Source organism: Rhinopithecus roxellana, chromosome 18 (assembly GCF_007565055.1).
Source record: "Rhinopithecus roxellana isolate Shanxi Qingling chromosome 18, ASM756505v1, whole genome shotgun sequence".
Classification (NCBI taxonomy): domain Eukaryota; kingdom Metazoa; phylum Chordata; class Mammalia; order Primates; family Cercopithecidae; genus Rhinopithecus; species Rhinopithecus roxellana.
Window position 1 is genome coordinate 63,845,246 of NC_044566.1, and position 24,398 is coordinate 63,869,643.

Here is a 24,398-nt window from a genome sequence, read left to right on the forward strand (position 1 = left end):
GCCTGGCTCCATCTTCCCCTACATGACGTAAGGGACACCATAAGTGGCCAGTTTTTTCTTTAATTCTCTTTTTTTCCGAGGCAGAGTCCCACTCTGTCGCCCAGGCGAGTGCAGTGCAGTGGTGCGATCTCGGCTCACTGCAACCTCTGCCTCCCGGGTTCAAGCAGTTACTATGCCTACAGGCATGAGCCACTACACCTGGCTAATTTTTTTGTATTTTTGGTAGAGACAGGGTTTTACCATGTTGGCCAGGCTGTTCTTGAAATGATCTGCCTGCCTTGGCCTCCCAAAGTGCTGGGATTACAGGCAGGAGCTACCACGCCTGGCTTTTTAAATAGTTTCAGTGTTCCAGAAGGCAAAGAGAAGACAAAAGGGATAGAAAACCTATTTCATGGAATAATAGATTAAAACTTCCCAAGTCTAGCAGGAGATTTACACATCCAGATACAGGAAGCTTAGAGATTCCCAAACAGATTAAATTCAAAAAAGTCTTCTTTGTGGCCCATTATTGTCAAACTGTCAGAAGTCAAAAGTAAAAGAGATAATTCTAAAAATAGCAAGACAAAAGTGACTAGTCACTTATAAGGGAAACTTCATCAGACTAACAGCATATTCTCAGCAGAAATCTTATATTCCAGGAGAGAATGGGGTGGTATATTCAAAGTATTGAAAGAAAAAAAAACTGCCAGCAAAAGATTCTATACCCAGCAAAATTATTCTTCATAAATGAAAGAGAAATCAAGACTCCCTTGAGACAAGTAAAAGCTGAGGAAATTCATCACCTCTAGACCAGCCCTACAAGAAATACTTAAAGGAGTCCTACGCATCCTTTAGCATAAGCAAAAGGATGAAATCTACCATCATGGAAATACACTAACGTATAAAATCCACTGGTAAAGCAAACACAGAAAACCACCAAACCATAATGATAAACAATAAGAACGAAAGAAAGAAACAAAGAATATACAAGACAACCAGAAATAAATTAATAAAATGATAGGAATAAGCCCTCGCATGTCAACAGCCTTGAATGTTAAATGGATTACACTTTCCTCTTAGAAGATAGAGACTGCCTGAACAGATTTAAAGTAAAAAAACTTGATCCACCTATATGCTGCCTACAAGAAACTCATCTCACCTGTAAAGACATACAGACTGAAAGTAAAGGGATGGAAAAAAAGATATTCCATGCACAAGGAAACCAAAAAACCAAAAATAAGCAGGACTAGCTGTGCTTATATCAGATAAAGCAGATTTTAAGTCAAAAACAGTACAAAGAAACAAGGTTGTTATATAATTATAAAGCGATCATTTCACTAAATAATGATTCTAAACATATATGGACCCAACACTGGAGCACCTGATGTATGAAGCAGATCTTATTACATCTAAAAAGAGAGATAGACACGAATACAGTAATAGCTGGATACTCCAACATTAGATAGATCATCTACATAGAAAATTAACAAAGAAACATTGTATTTAAACTGCACTTTAGACCAATGGACTTAAGAGATGTTTGCAGAACATAGCATCCAGCAGCTAAAGAATATGCATTCTTCTCATCACCACATGGAACATTCTCCAGTTCCATGTGGTTATGTTTGGACAGAAAACAAGTCTCAACTATTTTTGAAAAATTGAAATGTCAGATATCTTCTCAGTTCATAACAGAATAAAACTAGAAATCAATAACAGGAGAAACTTTGGAAACTAAAAATACAGGGAATTTAAATATGCTCCTGAATGATCATTAGGTCAGGGATGAAATTAAAGAGGAAGTCAAAAAATTTCTTGAAACAATGGAAAATCAAAGCACGACATACCAAAATCTATGGAATACAGCAAAAATAGTGCTAAGAGTGAAGTTTATAGCAATAAAAGTCTACGTCTAGAAAGTAGGAAGAGTTCAAATAAATAATCTAACAGTGCACCTTAAGAAACTAGAAAAGCAAGAACAAACCAGTCCCAAAATGTGTAGAAGGAAAGAAATAATAAAGAGCAGACAGAACTAAACAAAATGCAGAATAAAAAAAAAAATCAATGGATCAATGAAAAATTGGCTTTTTGAAAACATAGACAAAACTAATAAACTACTGGCTAGACTAACCAAGAAAAAAGACAATAGACAAAAATAAATAAAATCAGAAATAAAGGAGACATTACAACTGAAGTCCAGGACCAGATGACTTTACCGCTGAATTCTACCAAACTTAAAAAGAATATTCATACCAATTATCTTTAAATTATTCCAGAAGTTTGAAGTGGAGAGAATTCTCCCTAATTCATTCTATGAGGCTAGCATTATCCTGACACCAAAACCAGACAATAATGTAAGAAATAAAGAAAATTACAGGCCAGTATCCCAGATGAATATAGACACAAAAATTCTCAACAAAATAGTAATAGAACCCAATAGTACCTCAAAAAAATATTACACCATGATCAAGTGGGATTTATCCTGGAGATTCAAGGAAGATTCAACACCTGCAAATCAATAAACATAATGCCTCACATCGACAGACTGAAGGAGAAATATTATATGATCATCTCAATAGCTGCAGAAAAAGCATTTTAAAAAATTCAACATCTTCGTGATAAAAACTCTCAACAAACTAGGCATAAAGGAGCATACCTCATCATAGTAAAGGCTATATATGATAAACCCACGGTTAACATCATACTGAATGGGGAAAAGCTGAAAGCCTTTCCTCTAAGATCAGGAATAAGATAAGCATGCCCACTTCCACCACTGCTATTTAACATAGTACTAGAAGTCCTAACTAGGACAATCAGGCAAGAAAAAGAAAGAAAAAGCATCTAAATTGGAAAAGAGGAAATCAAATTGTCCCTCTTTATAGATGACATGATCTTACACTTAGAGAAACCTAAAGACTCTAGGAAAAAACTTTTAGATCGTATAAGTTCAGTAAAGTTGCAGCATACAAAATCAACATACAAAAATCAGTAGCATTTCCATACACCAGTAATGAACTAGCCGAAAAAGAAATCGAGAAGGCAATCCCATTTACAATAGCTACAAAAAAAAGAACTACCTGGTAATAAATTTAACCAAGGAGGTGAAAGGTGTCTACAAGGAAGACTACAAAACTCTGAGGAGAGAAATTGAAGACACCAACAAATGGAAAGATATCCCATGCTCACAGATCAAAAGAATAATCACAGTTAAAATGATTATACCCAAAACAATGTATATATCCAGTACAATCCCTATCAATACTCATGTCATTTTTCACAGAAAAAAAAAAAGTCCTGAAATTTCTATGGAGCCAAAAAACAGCCTGAATGGCCAAAGCAATCCTGAGCAAATAGAACGAGGGTGGAGGCATCACACTACCTGAGTTCAACTGATGCTACAAGGCTATAGTAACCAAAACAGTATAGTATTGGTATTACAACAGACACATAGACCAATGGAACAGAATAGAGAACCCAGAAATTAATCCACGTATCTACAGCCAACTGATTTTTGACAGAGGTGCCAAGAACATACATTGGGGAAAGGACACCTCTTCAATAAATGGTGCTAGAAATATTAGATGCCCATATGCAGAAGAATGAAACAGGACCCCTATCGCTCACCATATGCAGAAGAATGAACCAGGACCCCTATCGCTCACCATATGCAGAAGAATGAAACAGGACCCCTATCGCTCACCATATGCAGAAGAATGAAACAGGACCCCTATCGCTCACCATATGCAGAAGAATGAAACAGGACCCCTATCGCTCACCATATGCAGAAGAATGAAACAGGACCCCTATCGCTCACCATATGCAGAAGAATGAAACAGGACCCCTATCGCTCACCATATGCAGAAGAATGAAACAGGGCCCCTATCGCTCACCATATGCAGAAGAATGAAACAGGACCCCTATCGCTCACCATATGCAGAAGAATGAACCAGGACCCCTATCGCTCACCATATGCAGAAGAATGAAACAGGACCCCTATCGCTCACCATATGCAGAAGAATGAAACAGGACCCCTATCGCTCACCATATGCAGAAGAATGAAACAGGACCCCTATCGCTCACCATATGCAGAAGAATGAAACAGGACCCCTATCGCTCACCATATGCAGAAGAATGAACCAGGACCCCTATCGCTCACCATATGCAGAAGAATGAAACAGGACCCCTATCGCTCACCATATGCAGAAGAATGAAACAGGACCCCTATCGCTCACCATATGCAGAAGAATGAAACAGGACCCCTATCGCTCACCATATGCAGAAGAATGAAACAGGACCCCTATCGCTCACCATATGCAGAAGAATGAAACAGGACCCCTATCGCTCACCATATGCAGAAGAATGAAACAGGACCCCTATCGCTCACCATATGCAGAAGAATGAACCAGGACCCCTATCGCTCACCATATGCAGAAGAATGAAACAGGACCCCTATCGCTCACCATATGCAGAAGAATGAAACAGGACCCCTATCGCTCACCATATGCAGAAGAATGAAACAGGACCCCTATCGCTCACCATATGCAGAAGAATGAAACAGGACCCTATCGCTCACCATATGCAGAAGAATGAAACAGGACCCCTATCGCTCACCATATGCAGAAGAATGAAACAGGACCCCTATCGCTCACCATATGCAGAAGAATGAAACAGGGCCCCTATCGCTCACCATATGCAGAAGAATGAAACAGGGCCCCTATCGCTCACCATATGCAGAAGAATGAAACAGGGCCCCTATCGCTCACCATATGCAGAAGAATGAAACAGGACCCCTATCGCTCACCATATGCAGAAGAATGAACCAGGACCCCTATCGCTCACCATATGCAGAAGAATGAAACAGGACCCCTATCGCTCACCATATGCAGAAGAATGAAACAGGACCCCTATCGCTCACCATATGCAGAAGAATGAAACAGGACCCCTATCGCTCACCATATGCAGAAGAATGAAACAGGACCCCTATCGCTCACCATATGCAGAAGAATGAAACAGGACCCCTATCGCTCACCATATGCAGAAGAATGAAACAGGACCCCTATCGCTCACCATATGCAGAAGAATGAAACAGGACCCCTATCGCTCACCATATGCAGAAGAATGAAACAGGACCCCTATCGCTCACCATATGCAGAAGAATGAAACAGGACCCCTATCGCTCACCATATGCAGAAGAATGAAACAGGACCCCTATCGCTCACCATATGCAGAAGAATGAAACAGGACCCCTATCGCTCACCATATGCAGAAGAATGAAACAGGACCCCTATCGCTCACCATATGCAGAAGAATGAAACAGGACCCCTATCGCTCACCATATGCAGAAGAATGAAACAGGACCCCTATCGCTCACCATATGCAGAAGAATGAAACAGGACCCCTATCGCTCACCATATGCAGAAGAATGAAACAGGACCCCTATCGCTCACCATATGCAGAAGAATGAAACAGGACCCCTATCGCTCACCATATGCAGAAGAATGAAACAGGACCCCTATCGCTCACCATATGCAGAAGAATGAAACAGGACCCCTATCGCTCACCATATGCAGAAGAATGAAACAGGACCCCTATCGCTCACCATATGCAGAAGAATGAAACAGGACCCCTATCGCTCACCATATGCAGAAGAATGAAACAGGACCCCTATCGCTCACCATATGCAGAAGTCAACTCAAGATGGATTAGACTTAAGCATATGGCCTGAAACTATAAAACTTCTAGAAGAAAACATAGGGGACACACTTTAGAACATTGGTCTAGGCAAAGATTTCATGGCTAAGACCTCAAAAGCACAAGAAACCAAAATAGACAAATGGGACTCTATGAAATTTAAATACTTCTACACAGCAAAGAAAACAATCAGCAGAATGGAGAGGCAACACATTGAGATGTATAAAATATTTGAAAACTATTCATCTGACAAGGGACTCGTATCTAGAATATATAAGAAACTCAACCAAAATTTCAAAACCAAATAATCCCATTAAAATGAGCAAAGGACCTGAATAGACATTTCTCAAAAGAAGACATACAAATGGCCAACTGGCATATGAGGAAAGACTCAACATTACTAATCATTAGGGTAATGCAAATCAAAACCACAGTGAGATGTAATGTTACCCCAGAATGGCTATTATTAAAAAGATTTAAAATAACAGATACTGGTAAGGGTGTGGAGGAAAGGGAGCTCTTATACACTGTTGGTGGGAATGTAAATTAGTATAGCTACTATGGAAAACAGTATGGTGATTTCTCAAAAAACCAAAACCAGAACTACCATATGACCTAGCAGTCTCACTGCTGAATATTTATTCAAAGGAAAAGAAATTAGTATATCAAAAAGTTACCTGCTCCTCATGTTTCTTGCAGCACTGTTCACAATAACAAGGATAGGAATCAACCTGTCCATCAACAAATTAATGGATAAAGAAAATGTGATATTTATACACAATGGAATACTGTTTAGCCATAAAAAAATAGTGCAGTTATGTCATTTGCAACAATGTGGATGGAACTGGAGGTCATTATGTTAAGTGAAATAAGCGAGGCACAGAAAGACAAATATTGCATGTTCTTACATGTGGAGGCTAAAAATGTTGATGTCATGGAGATAGAGAATAGAATGATAGATACCAGAGGCTCAGAAGGTGGGGTAGGGGTGATGAAAAGAGATTGGTAAATGAGTACAAACATATAGTTAAATAGAAGGAATAAGATCTGATGTTCTATAGCAGAGTAGGGGGACTACAGTTAACAACAGTGTATTGTATATTGCAATATAGCTAGCAGAGAGGACTTGAAATGTTCCCAACACATGATAAATACTCAAGGTGATAGATATCGTAAATACCCTGACTTGATCATTACACATTCTATGCATGTAACAAAATATCACATGTACACCATAAATATGTACAAATAGGAAAGAAGACATTGGAAAACTAGCATAAATCCAGGAGGCTCAATATTCAACAAATAAGATTCCAGAAAAACAGAACAAAAAATGAAGAGGGAAAGAAAGCTTTAAAGAATATTAGAAATTTCCCAGAACCGAAGACCCTCATTAAGACACATGATTATCATGATTATGAAAATTCTGGATACAGATGACAAAGAACATCCTAGAACCTTCCAGAATAAAAACAGGTCTCCTACAAAGTCTTCAGACTATGAGTTACGTTGCACTTCTCAAAAGCTTTACTAGAAACTTTTAAAAATAGAACGATGCCTTCAATATTTTGAGTGAAAATTGTGTTCGCCCTAGAATCCCTCTCCCTCTCCCTCTCTCTTTTTTGAAGTGGAGTCTCACTATGTTGCCCAGGCTAGTCTCAAACTCCTGGGCTCAAGCAAACTCAGCTTCCTGAGTAGCTGGGATTATACACATACTGCCACATGCAACTATAGCCTACAATTCTATACCCAGCTACACTATTACTTGTGTGAAGATAAAATCAAAATATTTTAGATATGTGAAGTCTCATTTACATTCCCTCTTGTGTACTTCTCAAGAGCTGCAGGAGGGTTTGCTGCAAGTGAAAAGAAAGAAGACTTGAGCTCCAAGGAATAGAAAATCTGATGCATATAGTAGGAGAGGGAATTCCCAGGATGATGGTGACACAGAATGTCCCAGTGTAACACTTGTGCTGCAAGTCTGGAGAGCAGCCAATCTAGGTTGTAGTAGGAGGGTGGCGTGTTCCAGGACAGAGATCTTCAGGGGAAAAAATAAAAGTGATAGGATATCCAATATGTAGAAAATTTTATTGAAAGGCCAATAGAGGATATTAGAAGAATTAGGGATGAATACAAACTAACCAAGCAAATGAAACAGTCATGCATTTACTTACTCTAAGAAAAACAAAAAGGAATTCTACTGAAAAAAAAATGCTATTATAGTATGCCACTTGGCTCAATAATGAACACTGACACTTAATGCTAACTAATCAAAACTTGCTTTAAAACTACATTGGGGCTGGGCACGGTGGCTCACGCCTGTAATTGCACCACTTCAGGAGGCCTAGCGGGGTAGATCTCCTGAGGTCAGGAGTTTGAGACCCTCCTGGCCAACATGGCAAATCCCATGTCTACTCAAAATACAAAAATTAACCAGGTATGGTGGTGTGTGCCTGTAGTCCCAGCTACTTGGGAGGCTGAGGTGGGAGGATCACTTGAGCCTGGGAAGCAGAGGTTGCAGTGAGCCGAGATCGTGCCACTGCATTCCAGCCTGGGTGACAGAATGAGACTCTGGCTCAAAAAATTAAATAAATACCATATTGGGAGGGTGAAGGAAAGGCAAATGATGTGTATGAGAGGGCAAAATCCTCATCTATCATAATAAATACCTAGTGTATATATGATGGATTATCAAGGGATAGCATTTAAAGCATAGTATTTAGAGATGTGGGGATAGATGATCAGAGAAAGAGCCAAGAGTTGAAAATGGTTGCTTTTGAGGAGTGAGGCTCAATGGCAGGGGGTCATGGAATACAAGACTATTGTTTTTCTTTATAAGCCTAGTAGTGCTTTTGACTTTTAAAGCCACATTCATGTAACATATTAAGAGCAGGATTCTCCTCAGTTGGACAGGCAGAAAGACGCTTCTGGAAGGAACATCATGATTACCCAAGGGGAGTCCCAAGTCCAGTTCAAGCTTATATTGGTTGGTGATGTTGGTATTGGAAAAACTACATTTTTGAAATGTCAGTTGGTGAATTTGAGACGTACCTAGCTACCTTGGGTATTGAGGTTCATTGCCTTGTGTTGCACACCAACAGGACCCATTCTTTGTATGGGATATGGTTGGCCAGAAGAAATTTGGTGGAGTGAGAGATGGCTATTACATCCTAGCCCAGCATGCCATTATAATGTTTGATGTGACATCGAGAGTAACTTTCAAGAATGTGCCGAGATCCTCTGGTGGCTCTCGCCTGTAATCCCAGCACTTTGGGAGGCCGAGGTGGGCGGATCACCTGAGGTCAGGAGTTTAAGACCAGCCTGACCAACATGGTGAAACCCCGTCTCTACAAAAATACAAAACTTAGCTAGGCGTGGTGGCATGTGCCTGTAATCCCAGCTACTTGGGAGGCTGAGGCAGAAGAATCTCTTGAACCCGGGAGGCGGAAGTTGCAATGAGCTGAGATCGTGCCGTTGCACTCCAGCCTGGGTGACAGAGAGACACTCCATCTCAAAAAAAAAAAAAAGAAAGAAAAAAGAATGTGCCTGACTGGCACAGACATCTGGTATGAGTATGTGAAAACATCCCCATTGTGTTGACAGCAACTGAGTGGGTATAAAGGACAGGAAAGTGAAGGCAAAATCTGTTCTCTTCCACCAAAAGAAGAATCTTCAGTACTATGACATTTCTGCCAAAAGTTACTACAACTTTGAAAAGCTCTTCCTCTGGCTTGCTAGGAAGTTCACTGGAGGCCCTAACTTAGAGTTTGTTGCCATACCTGCCCTTGCCCCATCAGAGGCTGTCATGGACTGAGCATCAGTGCAATATGAGCACAATTTAGATAGAGGTTGTTCAGAGATCATCATCTCCCTGATGAGGATGATAACCTTTGAGAATGAAGCTGGAGCCCAGCATCAGAAGTCTAGTTTTATTTGTCGTGTAATATCAGTGGTACAACATGTGTGCCCATTTATTATCTAGGTAAGTGGAACGTGTGCTTCATCTGTGAGATGCTGGAGATGAATGGGCTTCAAAGTGAATGTCACAGTTTTAAAAATACCTAAATTGTTTGGACTTGCATATTTAGCTGTTTTGGAATGCAGTTGATTCCTTCTTGAGTTTCAAATACAAGACTGCTACAGTCACATCACAGTGCTCAGTGGTGAAATCTTGTTTGTTACTGTCATTCTTATTCCTTTTCATTTAGAATCAGAATAAGGTTGTATTTCAAATATCTTTAAAAAAGGAGTGGGACTCTTTATCTTTATGGAATAATATGAGGAGAGCCAAAATCTATCATTGTGCCCTGATGGTGTTGGAGTGAGGAAGAAGGGCAGTTCAGTAGTCACCCAGCAGACAACTCTTACTACTTACGGTGCATGATAGCAGATACTGTCTGCCACCTCCCAAATCAAGTGAACTCAAAATCCTTCCATTTTCTGTATGCTAGGGGCTTTCTTCCAGCTGTCCTTTGCGGAGGTAGAGGTCAGAGCTAGGCATTTTTCCAGTAGATAAGAATGGATAGACATGGCCAGGCGCAGTGGCTCACGCCTCTAATCCCAGCACTTTGGGAAGCTGAGGCGGGTGGATCACAAGATCAGGAGTTTGAGACCAGCCTGACCAACATGGTGAAACCCCGTCTCTACTAAAAATACAAAAAATAGCTGGGCATGGTGGCATGGACCTGTAATCCCAGCTACTTGGGAGGCTGAGGCAGGAGAATCACTTGAACCCAGGAAGCGGAGGTTGCAGTGAGCTGACATTGTGCCATTGCACTTCAGCCTGGGTAACAAGAGCGAGACTCTATCTAAAAAAAAAAAGAATGGATAGACAAATGTAGATATGAATTAATACATATACCCACATGTATATGTACATTTTGTCTTTGGAAATATTTGGGTTCACGCAGTTCTCTGTCTCACCTACCCAAGTAGCTGAGATTATAGGCACCCGCCAGCAAGCCCAGCTAATTTTTGTATTTTTAGTAGAGATAGGGTTTCACCATCTTGACCAGGCTGGTCTTGAACTCCTGACCTCGTGATCCACCCACCTCAGCTTCCCAAAGTGCTGAGATTGCAGGTGTAAGCCACTGCGCCTGGCCCACCACCTTGTTTTGAGTGTTATAGAACCATTCCATATTAGTAAGATCATCCAGATAAACCTTTTAAAAGTCCAATAATAGACAAGCAGAGAACCAAATCATGAGTGAACTCCCAGTCACAGTTGCTACAAAGAGAAGAAAATACCTAGAAATATAACTTACAGGGGACGTGAAGGACCTCTTCAAGGAGAGCTACAAACCACTGCTCAAGAAAATAAGAGAGGACATAAACAAATGGAAAAAAATTCCATGCCTTTGGGTAGGAAGAATCAATATTGTGAAAATGGCCATACTGCCCAAAGTAATTCATAGATTCAATGCTATTTCCATCAAGCTACCGTTGACTTTCTTTGCAGAATTAGAAAAACTTATTTTAAATTTCATATGGAAAGAAAAAAGAGCCCATATAGCCAAGACAATCCTAAGCAAAAGAACAAAGCTGGAGGCATCACACTACCTGACTTCAAACTATACTACAAGGCTAGTAACCAAAACAGCATGGCACTGGTGCCGAAACAGATATATAGACCAATGGAACGGAACAGAGATCTCAGAAATAATACCACACATCTACAGCCATCTGATCTTTGACAAACCTGACAAAAACAAGCAATGGGGAAAGGATTCCCTGTTTAATAAATGGTGCTGGGAAAACTGGCTAGCTATATGCAGAAAAGAGAAACTGGGCCCCTTCCTTATACCTTATACAAAAATTAACTGAAGATGGATTAAAGACTTAAATGTAAAACCCCAAATCATAAAAACCCTAGAAGAAAACCTAGACCATACCATTCAGGACATAGGCATGGGCAAAGATTTCATGACTAAAACACCAAAAGCAATTGCAACAAAAGCCAAAATTGATAAATGGGATCTAATTAAAATGAAAGAGCTTCTTCACAGCAAAAGAAAGTATCATCAGAGTGAACAGGCAGCCTACAGAATGGGAGAAAATTCTTGCAATCTACTCATCTGACAAAGGTCTAATGTCCAGAATCTATAAGGAACATAAATTTACAAGAAAAAAACCAGCCCCATCAAAAAGTGGGTGAAGGATATGAACAGACACTTCTCAAAAGAAAAGAAGACATTTATGTGACCAATAAACATATGAACAAAAGCTCAATATCACTGGTCATTAGAGAAATGCAAATCAAAACCACAATGAGATACCATCTCACTCCAGTTAGAATGGTGATTATTAAAAAGTGAAGAAACAACGGATGCTGGCACGGCCATGGAGAAATAGGAATGCTTTTACACTGTTGGTGGGATTGTAAATTAGTTCAACCATTGTAGAAAACAGTGTGGCGATTCCTCAAGGCTCTAGAACCAGAAATATGATTTGACTCATTACTGGGTATACACCCAAAGGATTATAAGTCATTCTGCTATAAAGACACATGCACACATATGTTTATTGCAGCACTGTTTACAGCAGCAAAGACTTGGAACCAACCCAAATGCCTATCAGTGATAGACTGGATAAAGAAAATGTGGCACATATACACCATGGAATACTATGCAGTCATGAAAAAGGATGAGTTCATGTCCTTTGCAGGGATATGGAAGAAACTAGAAGCCATAATTCTCAGCAAGCTAACACAGGGATAGAAAACCAAACACCACTTGTTCTCACTCATAAGTGGGAACTGAACAATGAGAATACATGGCATGGACAAAGGGAGGGGAACACCACACACCGGGGCCTGTCGGGGTGGGGGTCAAGGGAAGGGAGAGCATTAGGACAAATAACTAATGCATGTGGGGCTTAAAACCTACATGACGGGTTGATTGGTGCCCCAAACCACTATGGCATGTGTATACCTATGCAACAAACCTGCACTTTCTGCACATGTATCCCAGAACGTAGTAAAATAAAAATACAAAAAACAAACAAAAAAAAAAACATCAAGTGTAATATAACAATAAATAAAACACTGCCCTTGCTCTCAAGCAAACTATTCTAAGACAAAAGTGATGATTGGAGCAAAATGGGGAGCAAAATGCAAGGACACCTCCCCAGACTTTTGAGGTGGAGGGGAAGTCAAGGAAACCCACTCAGAGAAAGTGACAGGTATGAACTGAGTCCTGATGTATCCTAGATTTGGAAAAAAAAAAAAATTCAATCCTTATAATCCATACACAAAATTAAAGTCAAGGTGGATTAAAGAGCTAAACATAAAAATAATAAAAGTATTAGGCCAGGCACATTGACTCACGCTTGTAATCCCAGCACTTCGGGAGGCCAAGGCAGTCAGATCACTTGAGATCAGGAGTTTGAGACCAGCCTGGTTAACATGGTGAAACCTCATCTCTACTAAAAATACAAAAATTAGCTGGGTGTGGTGGTGCACACCTGTAATCCCAGCTACTTAGGAGGCTGAGGCAGGAGAATTGCTTGAATCTGGGAGATGGATGTGGCAGTGAGCTGAGAGATTGCATCACCGCACTCCAGCCTGGAGACACAGCAAGACTCCATCTCAAAAAAAAAAAAAAAAAAAAAAAGTAATTACAATGTTAAAAAACAACAAAGGATTCTATTGACAGAAATTTCAGTAAATTTCTGGAAGAAAGAAAGAAAGTGGTTGTAAGATGGTCTGTGGAAGAGCAGAGAAAACTACCAGCCTCTCTGGGAACTGGAGCAAAGATGAGAGTCTGTCTTCCAGAGAAGAAGCAGAGAGTCTGGGTTCCAAACTCAGAGCCTGTGAACGTAAGTGGTAAAAGTGGCTCATGGGCCCATTTCTGCGTGATTAATTAAAGGATGGCCTGCTGACATCTTTGGGCCAGTTGCTATCTTCCCCTTCTGATCATATCCAGAAGGCATACATAGCATCGGAGGTACCCACCTCCAGGCTGAATCCCTGAGGATTTTTCACTAAACAAACTGGAGAATCTGCTTTGGGATGCCCTAATTTGGGTAGGAAAGCCAGAAAGAAACACAGAATAGAATCTAAGATAACTCCAGAGCTCCACCATAGCATAGAAAGAAGGAAAAAGTCAGCTCCATTCAGGAAGGAAGTACACAAAAGTCCTCCATACTCTGAGTAAAGCTCTCCTTATTTAAGCAGATCTCAGTTTTGTTAAGATATAATTCACATACCATAAATTCACCTTTTAAAAGCATAGAAGTCAATGGTTTGTTTGTTTTTGAGATGGAGTCTCACTCTGTCTCCCAGGCTGGAGTGCAATGGTGCAATCTTGGCTTACTGCAAGTAATCCGCCTCCCGGGTTCAAGTGATTCTCCTGCCTCAGTCTCTCGAGTAGCTGGGATTACAGGAACGTGCCGCCATGCCCGGCTAATATTTTGTATTTTTAGTAGAAGCAGGGTTTCACCATGTTGACTAGGCTGGCTCGAACTCCTGGTCTCAGGTGATCCACCCGCCTTGGCCTCCCAAAGTGCTGGGATTACAGGTGTGAGCCACCATACCCGGCAAGTCAATGGTTTTTAGTAAATTCACAGGTAGGTCCAACTATCACCACAGTCAATTTTGGAACATTTTCATTGCCTCTAAAAGAAACCCTATGTCCTTCAGCTGTCACCTCCTAATTCCCCAATCCTCCCAACACCTGGCAACTACTAATCCACTTTCTGTCTCTGTAGACTTGCTACTTTGGACATTTCATATAAATGGAATCACACAGTATGTGGCCTTTTGTGTCTGATTTCTTTCATTCAGTATAATGTTTCCAAGGCTCATCCACATATCGTATATCAGTACCCTGTTCCTTTTTATGGCCAAGTAGTATTTCATTGTATGGATGTACCACATTTTTTCTGTCCGTCCATCAGCTGATGGGCATTTGAGTTGTTTCCACACAGGGCAGATTTTTAAAGCAGAGAACCCCCAGTTGGCATGCCCCATGCAACTAGCTGCCCCCAGCCTGCCATTCAGGGAAGAGAGAGGCCTGTTGGAGAAACAGGTTTGTATGATTGCAGAGGAAAACCACGCTACTTCTTCCATTAAACTGTTTAATTTATAACTATGAATAGATAATTAAAGATCACTAAAAATTTTTTTAAATCATCAATCAGCATGAAACAGAAGGAGCAAGATGAAAAATAAACTTGCCCCCAAGGGAAAAACAAGTAATTCAGGAAACATGCATAAGGTAAGATGAGGCTGTGGGCAAGGAGCACAGTCTGGATTGTGCTGATTGTATTCTCTGGTGGTAGTGGAGTCATTCTTCCATCCTCTGGGTTTGTAATTCTTTTCATTGCTAGTTGAACCTAGAAGCTTAATTAGATTCAAGTTCTATTTTATTTTTTTGGCAAAACTCATGCGAAGGTAGGGGTATGTTCTATCGGGAAAAGCACTGGTTATCTCCTTTTGTGGTAATAGCCATTGATACTCAATGCCCGGATTCCATTCATTCGTTGAGGGCTTGTATTAATTTAAAGTAATTTCAAAGAAAAATTAATTTTCAAAAGAAAAAAATTTTAAAACTCTCTGTCCACCGGTATAGTAGGTATAAATTGAAAGAACAAAGCTTATGCCAGTTCTAAAATGTTATCAACCCGTTTCTCTGTTACAGCAGTTGAGCCAGTTTTGGTATAGTCAGGAAACTGCTCTGCGACTTGCACAGGAGGCAATTGCAGCTGTAGGAGAAGGTGGCAGGTGAGATTCAAATGTTGTTTCTCTTTTTGGCTTCTAATCTAATGGAATATTTTGAATGTCCTTCCTGGATGACAGATGGTTTGTAAGAAGTCTGAACTATAATCTGCAAATATTGTAGATCATGGTTTGCAGCACATGACAGATTAAGACCTGCTTCAACACTGAGTTTAGAGACCCACTCAGAAACCTATTCATTGTGGAATGTCTTATCTCTTTTCCTTTTAACATTTTCTAACCTGTTTCTTATCCATATAGAGTTCAGTTCAAAAGAGAAAATCTTAATGTTTGACCATTTTGAAGTTTTAAGAATATAGGTTTTCTTTTTCGTTAATTTGGTATGTATGTATGTATTTATTTATTATTTATCTTGAGATAGAGTCTCGCTCTGACAACCAGGCTGGAGTGCAGTGGCGCGTTTTTGGCTCACTGCAACCTCCGCCTTCCAGATTCAAGCGATCTCTTGCCTCAGCCTCCAAGCAGCTGGGACTACAGGCGCCCACCACCACGCCCAGTTAATTTTTGTATTTTTAGTAGAGACGGTGTTTCACCGTATTGACCAGGCTGGTCTCGAACTCCTGACCTTGTGATCCACTTGCCTCGGCCTCCCAAAGTGCTGGGATTACAGGGAAAAGCACTGGTTATCTCCTTTTGTGGTAATAGCCATTGATACTCAATGCCCGGATTCCATTCATTCGTTGAGGGCTTGTATTAATTTAAAGTAATTTCAAAGAAAAATTAATTTTCAAAAGAAAAAAATTTTAAAACTGGTTTTAAATGTAAATTTAAATGTAAATTCCCAGCCTGGTTTTTACATTTATCAGAACTTTGCATGCATATAAAGAGTCAAATGGTGTCTGGGCGTGGTGGCTCATGCCTGAAATCCTAGCACTTTGGGAGGCTGAGGCGGACGGATCACCTGAGGTTAGGAGTTTGAGACCAGTCTGGCCAACATGGTGAAACCCCGTCTCTACGAAATACAAAATTCGCTTGGGGTGGTGGTGCATCCTGTAATCCCAGCTACTCAGGAGACTGAGGCAGGAGAATTGCTTGAACCTGGGAGGCAGAGGTTGCAGTGTACCAAGATCACCACCGCACTCCAGCCTGAGAGACAGAGTGAGACTCTGTCTCAAAAAAAAAAAGTCAAATGGTTCTAAAAGGCTTAATGTATTCTATATCCATATCCCTTATTAACCCCCGTACTCTCTGTCTAAATACCCTATCGGTAATTTCAAACATATTTCAAATTCTTTAAAAAAAACCTATTCCCAGGGCTCTGCTACCTGTCCCAGTCTGCATGGTCTCACACTGGTTTTGCTCCACCTCTTTTCTTGGTATCTTCTTTCATCATCATGCTGGAGTCCTTATACCTGCCTTTCGTTCTAGATTCCCTGTTTCCCTACCCCATCCTAAGTTTACAGCCTTATCATGGTGGCGTACTTCCTCTGATAGCTGCTACAGAAAAGGCATGTAGGAGGGGAGTTTTTAGAACCTTTCATGTCTGAAAATGCTTTTTTCCTACCCTTCCTCTTGATCGTGATGGTTTCGTTGGACAGCACATTCCAGGTTTTAAAGGCGTTGCTCCGTTGTCTCCAAACTTCCATACACGCTGTTGAGAAATCCAGTAGCATTCTGATTTCTTATAGGAAACTTGCTTTTTTCTATCCATGCCCACAGCAAGCTTAGGATTTTCTCTTAATCCCCAGTATTCAATGTGCCTCACTGTGGAGTTTTTATCTGTTGTCCTGGGTACTGGAGCGCCTTTCACCCTCAACACACATGTCCTTCCGTTTAAGAAATTATCTTGCCGCCGGGCGCAGTGGTTCAAGCCTGTAATCCCAGCACTTTGGGAGGCCGAGACGGGCGGATCCAAGGTCAGGAGATCGAGACCATCCTGGCTAATATGGGGAAACCCCGTCTCTACTAAAGAATACAAAAAACTAGCCGGGCGAGGAGGCGGGCGCCTGTAGTCCCAGCTACTTGGGAGGCTGAGGCGGGAGAATGGCGTAAACCCGGGAGGCGGAGTTTGCAGTGAGCTGAGATCCGGCCACCGCACTCCAGCCTGGGCGACAGAGCGAGACTCCGTCTCACAAAAAAAAAAAAAAAAAATTATCTTACATTATTTCTTTGATTTCTTTCTCCACTTTTTTTCTGTTCCTCTTTTTGGAACTTCTTTGAATACTGGACCTGATCTTCTAATTTTCTTCTTTTTCTATTTATTGTCTCTTTACTTTCTGGGAGAATTCCTCAACTTTATCTTCTAAACTTTCTACTGAGTTTACCATACCTGCTACCATGCTTGGAATTGTCTGCAGCTCTTTTTTTCTGGTCTTTGAGTATTTCTTTATTATTGTGTCTTGTTCATCCTTCTGAGGATATTACAGAATTTTTTAAAGTTCTCTTTTCCTTCCATAGTCTCTGTTTACCTCCAAATGCTGTTTCTGTTTGTTAATTTCATATGCTATATTTGTCTAATCTGTGTTCCTTAAGTGTCTTGTGGACATTGAAGGGTGGGGCACTCGAAAACTGGGAGCCTCATCTGCTTTGATCTCTACAGTTGGAGCATCTGAATGAGCCATTCTCTTAGGGAACCCCCGTGTCTAAGACTTTTCTTGTCGTTTTGTCAGTGGTCCAGGGAAGATTCTCCTAATTCCTGACTCGAAGTTACACATCTAGTTGACATCATCCTTGGAGGCATGTGACTGAAAGGCTGGAAGTTCCATCGTCCAATTTGTTTAACTTAATCCTCCTAATTTCCACATGGCACATCATCATCCACTGTGCCTGGCATCCTCCTTCCAAGCATCCCTCCATGCAGAAAACATCCCTCCAGTTTTCTGCCACCGTCATGGGGAGGCAGGCTTTGGGATATAGCAGATAATCCTGAGAATGAATTGCTTCTTAAAATAGCCCTTTCAGTAAAACCTCCCAGTTTTGGCCCCACCTTCACCTCTGCTTCTTGAGTTACCGGGTTCTGTGGCTTCCTGAGCCCTCGCGTGTGCCACCATGTGAACCAGGGCGCTTCTCAGCTTTCCAGCTGCCAGTGTAGGATTCGGCCGTTGCAGGTCTGCCGAGCCCCACTACCCACCTATCTGCTGTGCCGCTTCCTCAGCGTGATTGCTTTAGTCTCGGCTGACATGCCCTTTGGTTTTTGTTCTTGTATTCCTAAATAAGACAACATGAAATTGCTCTCTTGTTTTTAGTGGGCCTCCGTGAGGGAGCACATTTACATGAATGTGTTCAATCTGCCATCTGTAGTGGGAAATCTTCCATTTTTCTTTTCACTGTTCTTTTTCTTTTTTTGATTATATGTAGTCGTTTAGTAGGTTTTTCTTAGTGACACTGCTTTTACATATACTTTCCTTTTTGCCACTAATATGAGGGCCTTGGAAGCAACTTTTAATCTCATCTGAAAGTCAACTTCAGTATTTGTAGGAACTGAGTCATCATTTTAAAGATGAGTAAGAACTGCATTTCTTGAGTGCTTACTGTGTGCCCTCTCCTGCTGTAAGTGCGTTGTCAGGGTCATCTCATTCTATCCTCACATCTCTGTGCATTAGTTCCTGTTACACGCTGCAGTTTAAAGACAGACACTGAGACCAGAGGTTTGGCTACTTGCAGAAGGTCACCCAGTGGGAAGTGGCAAAGCTGGGCTTTCAACATAGGTTCTCTGATCCCACTGCTGCCTGGTAACCACCACCATCCCCACCAGACCCACCAGTCTTTCTGCTCTCATTCCTTCTTGCATCCTGGACCACTGTCCTACCTGAAGGACATCCTTCAGGTGGATTCTCAGGGAACGCCTGCTGGAGGCAATTTTGTTGTCTGAAAATGTCTTTATTTCACCTTTATCAGAAAATGTTTTCATAGTGTGCATATATAATCCTTGGTTGCAGTTCATTCTCTGTCAGCACAGTCAGGCTATAATCCCACTGTACTCCAGCTTCTTTTCCCCCTCCCACCACACTGATCTAGAGCTGCTGTGCAGGGAGAGTTGTGTCCTGCCAGCAGGAACACACATGTTTCCATAGAAACATTATGTGATGTCACTGGTTCTGTTATCTGCTGCAGTGTCTTTGGGCTGAGAAGCCTGCTTAGCCTGGCATGGGTACCTAAGTAAGATGGGTACATTGTCTCTGTTAAGAAATGCATCACATATTTTTAAAGCTGAGCGTAATTTTTAAATTAGGTCCTTTTTTGAATGACAATGTATGCACATATAACAATCCAAACGTAACAAAGGAATTGTGAGAAAAGGTCAATCTCTTCTCCATTGTATCCAGGTTCCCCAGGCACTCTCCCATGAGGCAGCCATGGTCACTGTCTCTTGGATACCTTCTAGAGGTCACCTGTACAACTATAAGCATATATTCCCACTCCCAAGAAAGCATACTTTACACCATTCTGTTCCTTGAATAGATCTAAGAGATCATTCCTTATCAGCATAGAGAGGGCTGCTTCAGCCTTTTTTAAATGGCCACAGAACTTTCCATTGTAATAGGCATACCAGCTGGGCTCACGCCTCCTTTGGGAGGTCAAGGCAGGCAGATGGCTTGAGCTCTGGAGTTTGAGACCAGCCTGTGTAACGTGGCAAAACCACATCTCTGCAAAAAAAATATAAAAAATTAGTGGCCGGGCACAGTGGCTCACGCCTATAATCCCAGTACTTTGGGAGGCCAAGGCAGGTGGATCATGAAGTCAGGAGTTCAAGATCAGTCTGGCCAACATGGTGAAACACCGTCTCTACTAAAAATACAAAAATTAGCCAAGTGTGGTGGCGGGTGCCTGTAATTCCAGCTACTCGGGAGGCCGAGGCAGGAGAATCGCTTGAACCTGGGAAGCAGAGGTTTCAGTGAGCCGAGGTTATGCCACTGCACTCCAGCCTGAGCAACAGAGTGAGACCCCGTCTCACAAAAAAAAAAAAAAATAGGTGTATCACAGTCAACTCAATAATTCCATATTTAGGTTACTTCTAGCTTTTCGGCAGTTGGTTTTATTTTTATTTTATTTATTTTGTTTTTTTGAGACAGAGTCTCGCTCTGTCGCCCAGGCTGGAGTGCGGTGGCGCTATCTCGGCTCACTGCAAGCTCCACCTCCTGGTTTCATGCCATTCTCCTGCCTCGGCCTCCCGAATAGCTGGGACTACAGGCGCCCGCCACCATGCCCGGCTAATTTTTTGCATTTTTAGTAGAGACGGGGTTTCACCGTGTTAGCCAGGATGGTCTCGATCTCCTGACCTTGTGATCTGCCCACCTCGGCCTCCCAAAGTGCTGGGATTACAGGCGTGAGTCACCGCGCCCGGCCAGCAGTTGGTTTTAACAGTTAACTCTTGGAACACTACCCATTCATAAACTGTGGGCTGCTGTAATGAGATAGATACTTTAATTTCCTTATACAAAAAAGAAACAAAGCAGAAATTCAGAATAGCTTGTCTGCAGTGAGATCACGTTTTAATGTATCTTTGTGGAGAACTGGAGTGAGCTGGGGAGCTATTTGGGTTTATCTTTCAAGATCATGAATATTACAAAATAACTTTATAGTATTTAGTTGGGACAAAAAGTATTTAAAATAAATATCAAAGGCCTAGCATGAAAATAATAGGTAAATTTAGGCTTTGGGTTAACTACATCTAAATTTTGTCATAATGTGTTCCTGCTATTTTACATTTTTCACTATAAAAACTATAGTCTTTCATACCTCAAAGTTACAAGTTATAGGCTGGGCATGGTGGCTCACTCCTGTAATCCCAGCACTTTGGGAGGCCGAGGCAGGCACATCACCTGAGGTCAGGAGTTCAAGACCAGCCAAGCAACATGATGAAACCCCATTTCTACTAAAAATACAAAAAAATTAGCCAGGCGCAATGGCGCGTGCTTGAAATCCCAGCTACTTGGAAGGAATAGCAGGAGAATCGCTTGAACCCAGGAGGCAGAGGTTGCAGTGAGCCGAGATCACGCCACTTCCCTCCAGCCTTGGCAACAGAGTGAGACTCCATCTCAAAAAAAAAAATTATAAGTTACAGACTTTTAAGTACCAGATTCCTTAAAAGTGGGACACTATAAAGTTTTTTCTCAACATTGACTATTACACTAGTTTGCATTGTTTCCTGTAAGAAAATCTGACTCGGACCTGTGTGTTTTTTAGTGAAGTAGTTGTTAACACCATAATCTCTCTATTAAAGATGTTTCATGAGTGTGTTCATTTTGTCTCCTAGAATCGCATGTGTGAGTGCCCCTAGTGTTTACCAGAAACTCAGAGAGCTGTGCAGAGAAAACTTGACTATATATATCTTTGAATATGACAAAAGATTTGCCGTGTATGGAGAGGAGTTTATTTTCTATGATTACAATAATCCATTGGACTTACCCGAAAGAATTGCTGCACATAGTTTTGACATCGTAATAGCAGATCCTCCCTATCTTTCGGAGGAATGTCTCAGAAAAACATCAGAAACCATCAAGTACCTGACACGGGGCAAGATTCTGCTGTGCACAGGTAAGTGTTGCATTTCATATCTCATGAAATTCACTGAGTGGCTATTCAGGTCTTAAGAGTCAAGAAGAGGCCGGGCGCGGTGGCTCAAGCCTGTAATCCCAGCACTTTGGGAGGCCGAGACGGGCGGATCACGAGGTCAGGAGATCGAGACCATCCTGGCTAACAGGGTGAAACCCCGGCTCTACTAAAAAATACAAAAAAACTAGCCGGGCGAGGTGGCGGCGCCTGTAGTCCCAGCTACTCGGGAGGCTGAGGCAGGAGAATGGCGTAAACCCGGGAGGCGGAGCTTGCAGTGAGCTGAGATCCGGCCACTGCACTCCAGCCTGGGCGACAGAGCGAGACTCCGTCTCAAAAAAAAAAAAAAAAAAAAAAAAAAAAAGAGTCAAGAAGAAATCCTGAGTCCACCACCTGTGTGACTTGTGAACAAGTTATTTAACTCTTTGTGCCCTGGATTCCTCATCTGTAAACTGGGACTGATAATACTCTGCCATTAAGGGTCCTAAAGAATTAAGTGACACAAAGTACCCAACACTGGGTCTGGTGCATGGTGACTGCTTGATGAATGTCAGCTGTTACTTCTACGTACCATCATCAGTAGTAGTGGTATTTTATCCAGCCTCTACACTTTATCAAAGAGAAATGTGGAATCTATAGAGTTTAAGTGAATTGCCTACGGTTACAGGGTAGACATTAGATTGGGTTAATGTAGAAGACTTTTCTGACTGGTGAGATTGATATACCTTTTTTTTTCTCTCTGTAACCTCAAACCACTGGGCTAAGTAGCCCTCCCACCTCAGCCTCCCAAGTAGCTGGGACTTACAGGTGTGTGCCACCAGGCTGGATTTGATATACTTAAGGCAGATATGGTAAAATTCAATAGAGTAAATCTGAGAACTTTAAGGTGGGAGGATTACTTGAGGCAAGGAGTTCTAGACCAGGCTGGGCAACACAGCAAGACGCCATCTCTACAAAAATTTTAAAAATTAGTCAGGTGTGGTCGTGTGGGCCTCCCAGCCATTTGGGAGATAGAGGTGGTGTGTCTGGAGTGTCTTCCTTCTGGTGGGTTCTTGGTCTCACTGACTTTAAGAATTAAACTGTGGACTTTGCGGTGAGTGTTAACACTTCTTAAAAGTGGCATGTCTGGTGTTGTTTGTTCCTCCTAGTAGGGTCGTGCTCTCGCTGATTTCAGAAATGAAGCCACAGACCCTCGTGGGGAGTGTTACAGCTCTTAAAGTTGGTGTGGACCCAAAGAGTGAGCAGCAGCAAACTTTATTATGAAGAGCAAAAAACAAAACTTCCGTACCATGGAAGGGGACAATAGCCGGTTGTGCTGCTGGCTGGGGTGGCCAGCTTTTATTCCCTTATTTGTCCCCACCCACATCCTGCTGATTGGTCCATTTTACACAGTGCTGATTGGTGCGTTTACAATCCTTTAGCTAGACACAGAGGGCTGATTGATCCGTTTTTACAAAGTGCTGATTGTTGCATTTACAATCCTTTAGCTAGACACAGAGTGCTGATTGGTGTGTTGTTACAGAGTGCTGATTGGTGCGTTTATAATCCTTTAGCTAGACAGAAAAGTTCTGAAGTCTCCACTAGACCCAGGAAGTCCAGCTGGCTTCACGTCTCAGTGGGATGATTGCTTGACCTCTGGAGGTCGAGACTACAGTGAGCTGTGATGGTGCCACTGCACTCCAGCCTGGGCACTGAGCAAGACTGTCTCAAAGAAAAAAAAGAAAGTCTGAGAACTGAAACCTTACCAACTGACCCATCTCTTTACTTCTGGGCACCTGTGGTGTCCACACCCTTGAGTGCTGTTACGGACGCTATACTCCAATCACTCCCGGCTGTGTTTGTGCCCTGGGCACCCTGCTGGGACCAGGGCTGGGCCGGGAGTGGAGCCACGGGGAGCTGTTCCCGGTGTTCTGGAGCTGCGAGTGTGGGGAGGGGTGCTCTGTTCGCACAGATGCCACGGTTGCCCGCACTCTTATTCACTCCGTTTCTTCCTTGAGCTCTGTGCACCGCTCTGTGTACCGGCAGGCAGCGCTCTGGACTCATGGAGTGTGCATTTTAGTTTTAGGGGATACTTTTAACAAATAATAATAAAGACTGGAAGCACTAACCCTGAGAAGAGTAACAGAGACCCAGGCACCTGCATTTTGCCCCAGGGAGCTGAGGGGTCAGGAGCCACCCCGGCCGCAGCGGCCCGGGAGGGCAGAGTCAGGGGCAGGAGGTTCCCAGTGCCTAACAGAGGGGACTGTGGGCATTGAGGTTTTCTTCGGAAGCCTGAGGCGACGGGATGCAAATTGTCTGAAGACGTAAGACGTTCGCTTTAACTTGACCGAGGTTTTGGGGTGCGTGAACCTGGGCACCGCGGGCTGTTGCTGCACCCCAGGGAGGGCGGTGGCCTGCAAGGAGGGTAGGGCAGGGGCGTCAAAGAGATACTTTGAAGATGAAGTCGAGAGAGCTTGCTGTGTTCGAGTGTGGAGGGGAAAAGGAGAGGAATCAGGGCTGT

At 42.2% G+C, this 24,398-nt stretch overlaps 1 protein-coding gene and 1 pseudogene across 2 annotated transcripts in view; both read left to right on the forward strand.

Moving 5' to 3' along the window:
• The window catches only part of EEF1AKMT1 (EEF1A lysine methyltransferase 1), a 50,613-nt gene that overhangs the window by 24,490 nt on the left and 1,725 nt on the right, over positions 1-24,398 (forward strand). For both annotated transcript variants that reach the window (XM_030921932.1, XM_030921931.1), the window contains exons 3-4: positions 15,309-15,391; positions 21,603-21,883. In XM_030921932.1, the coding sequence (XP_030777792.1) occupies positions 15,309-15,391; positions 21,603-21,883 (364 nt within the window). The remainder of the gene's footprint in view (positions 1-15,308; positions 15,392-21,602; positions 21,884-24,398) is intronic.
• On the forward strand, positions 23-10,206 carry LOC115894604 (annotated as a pseudogene).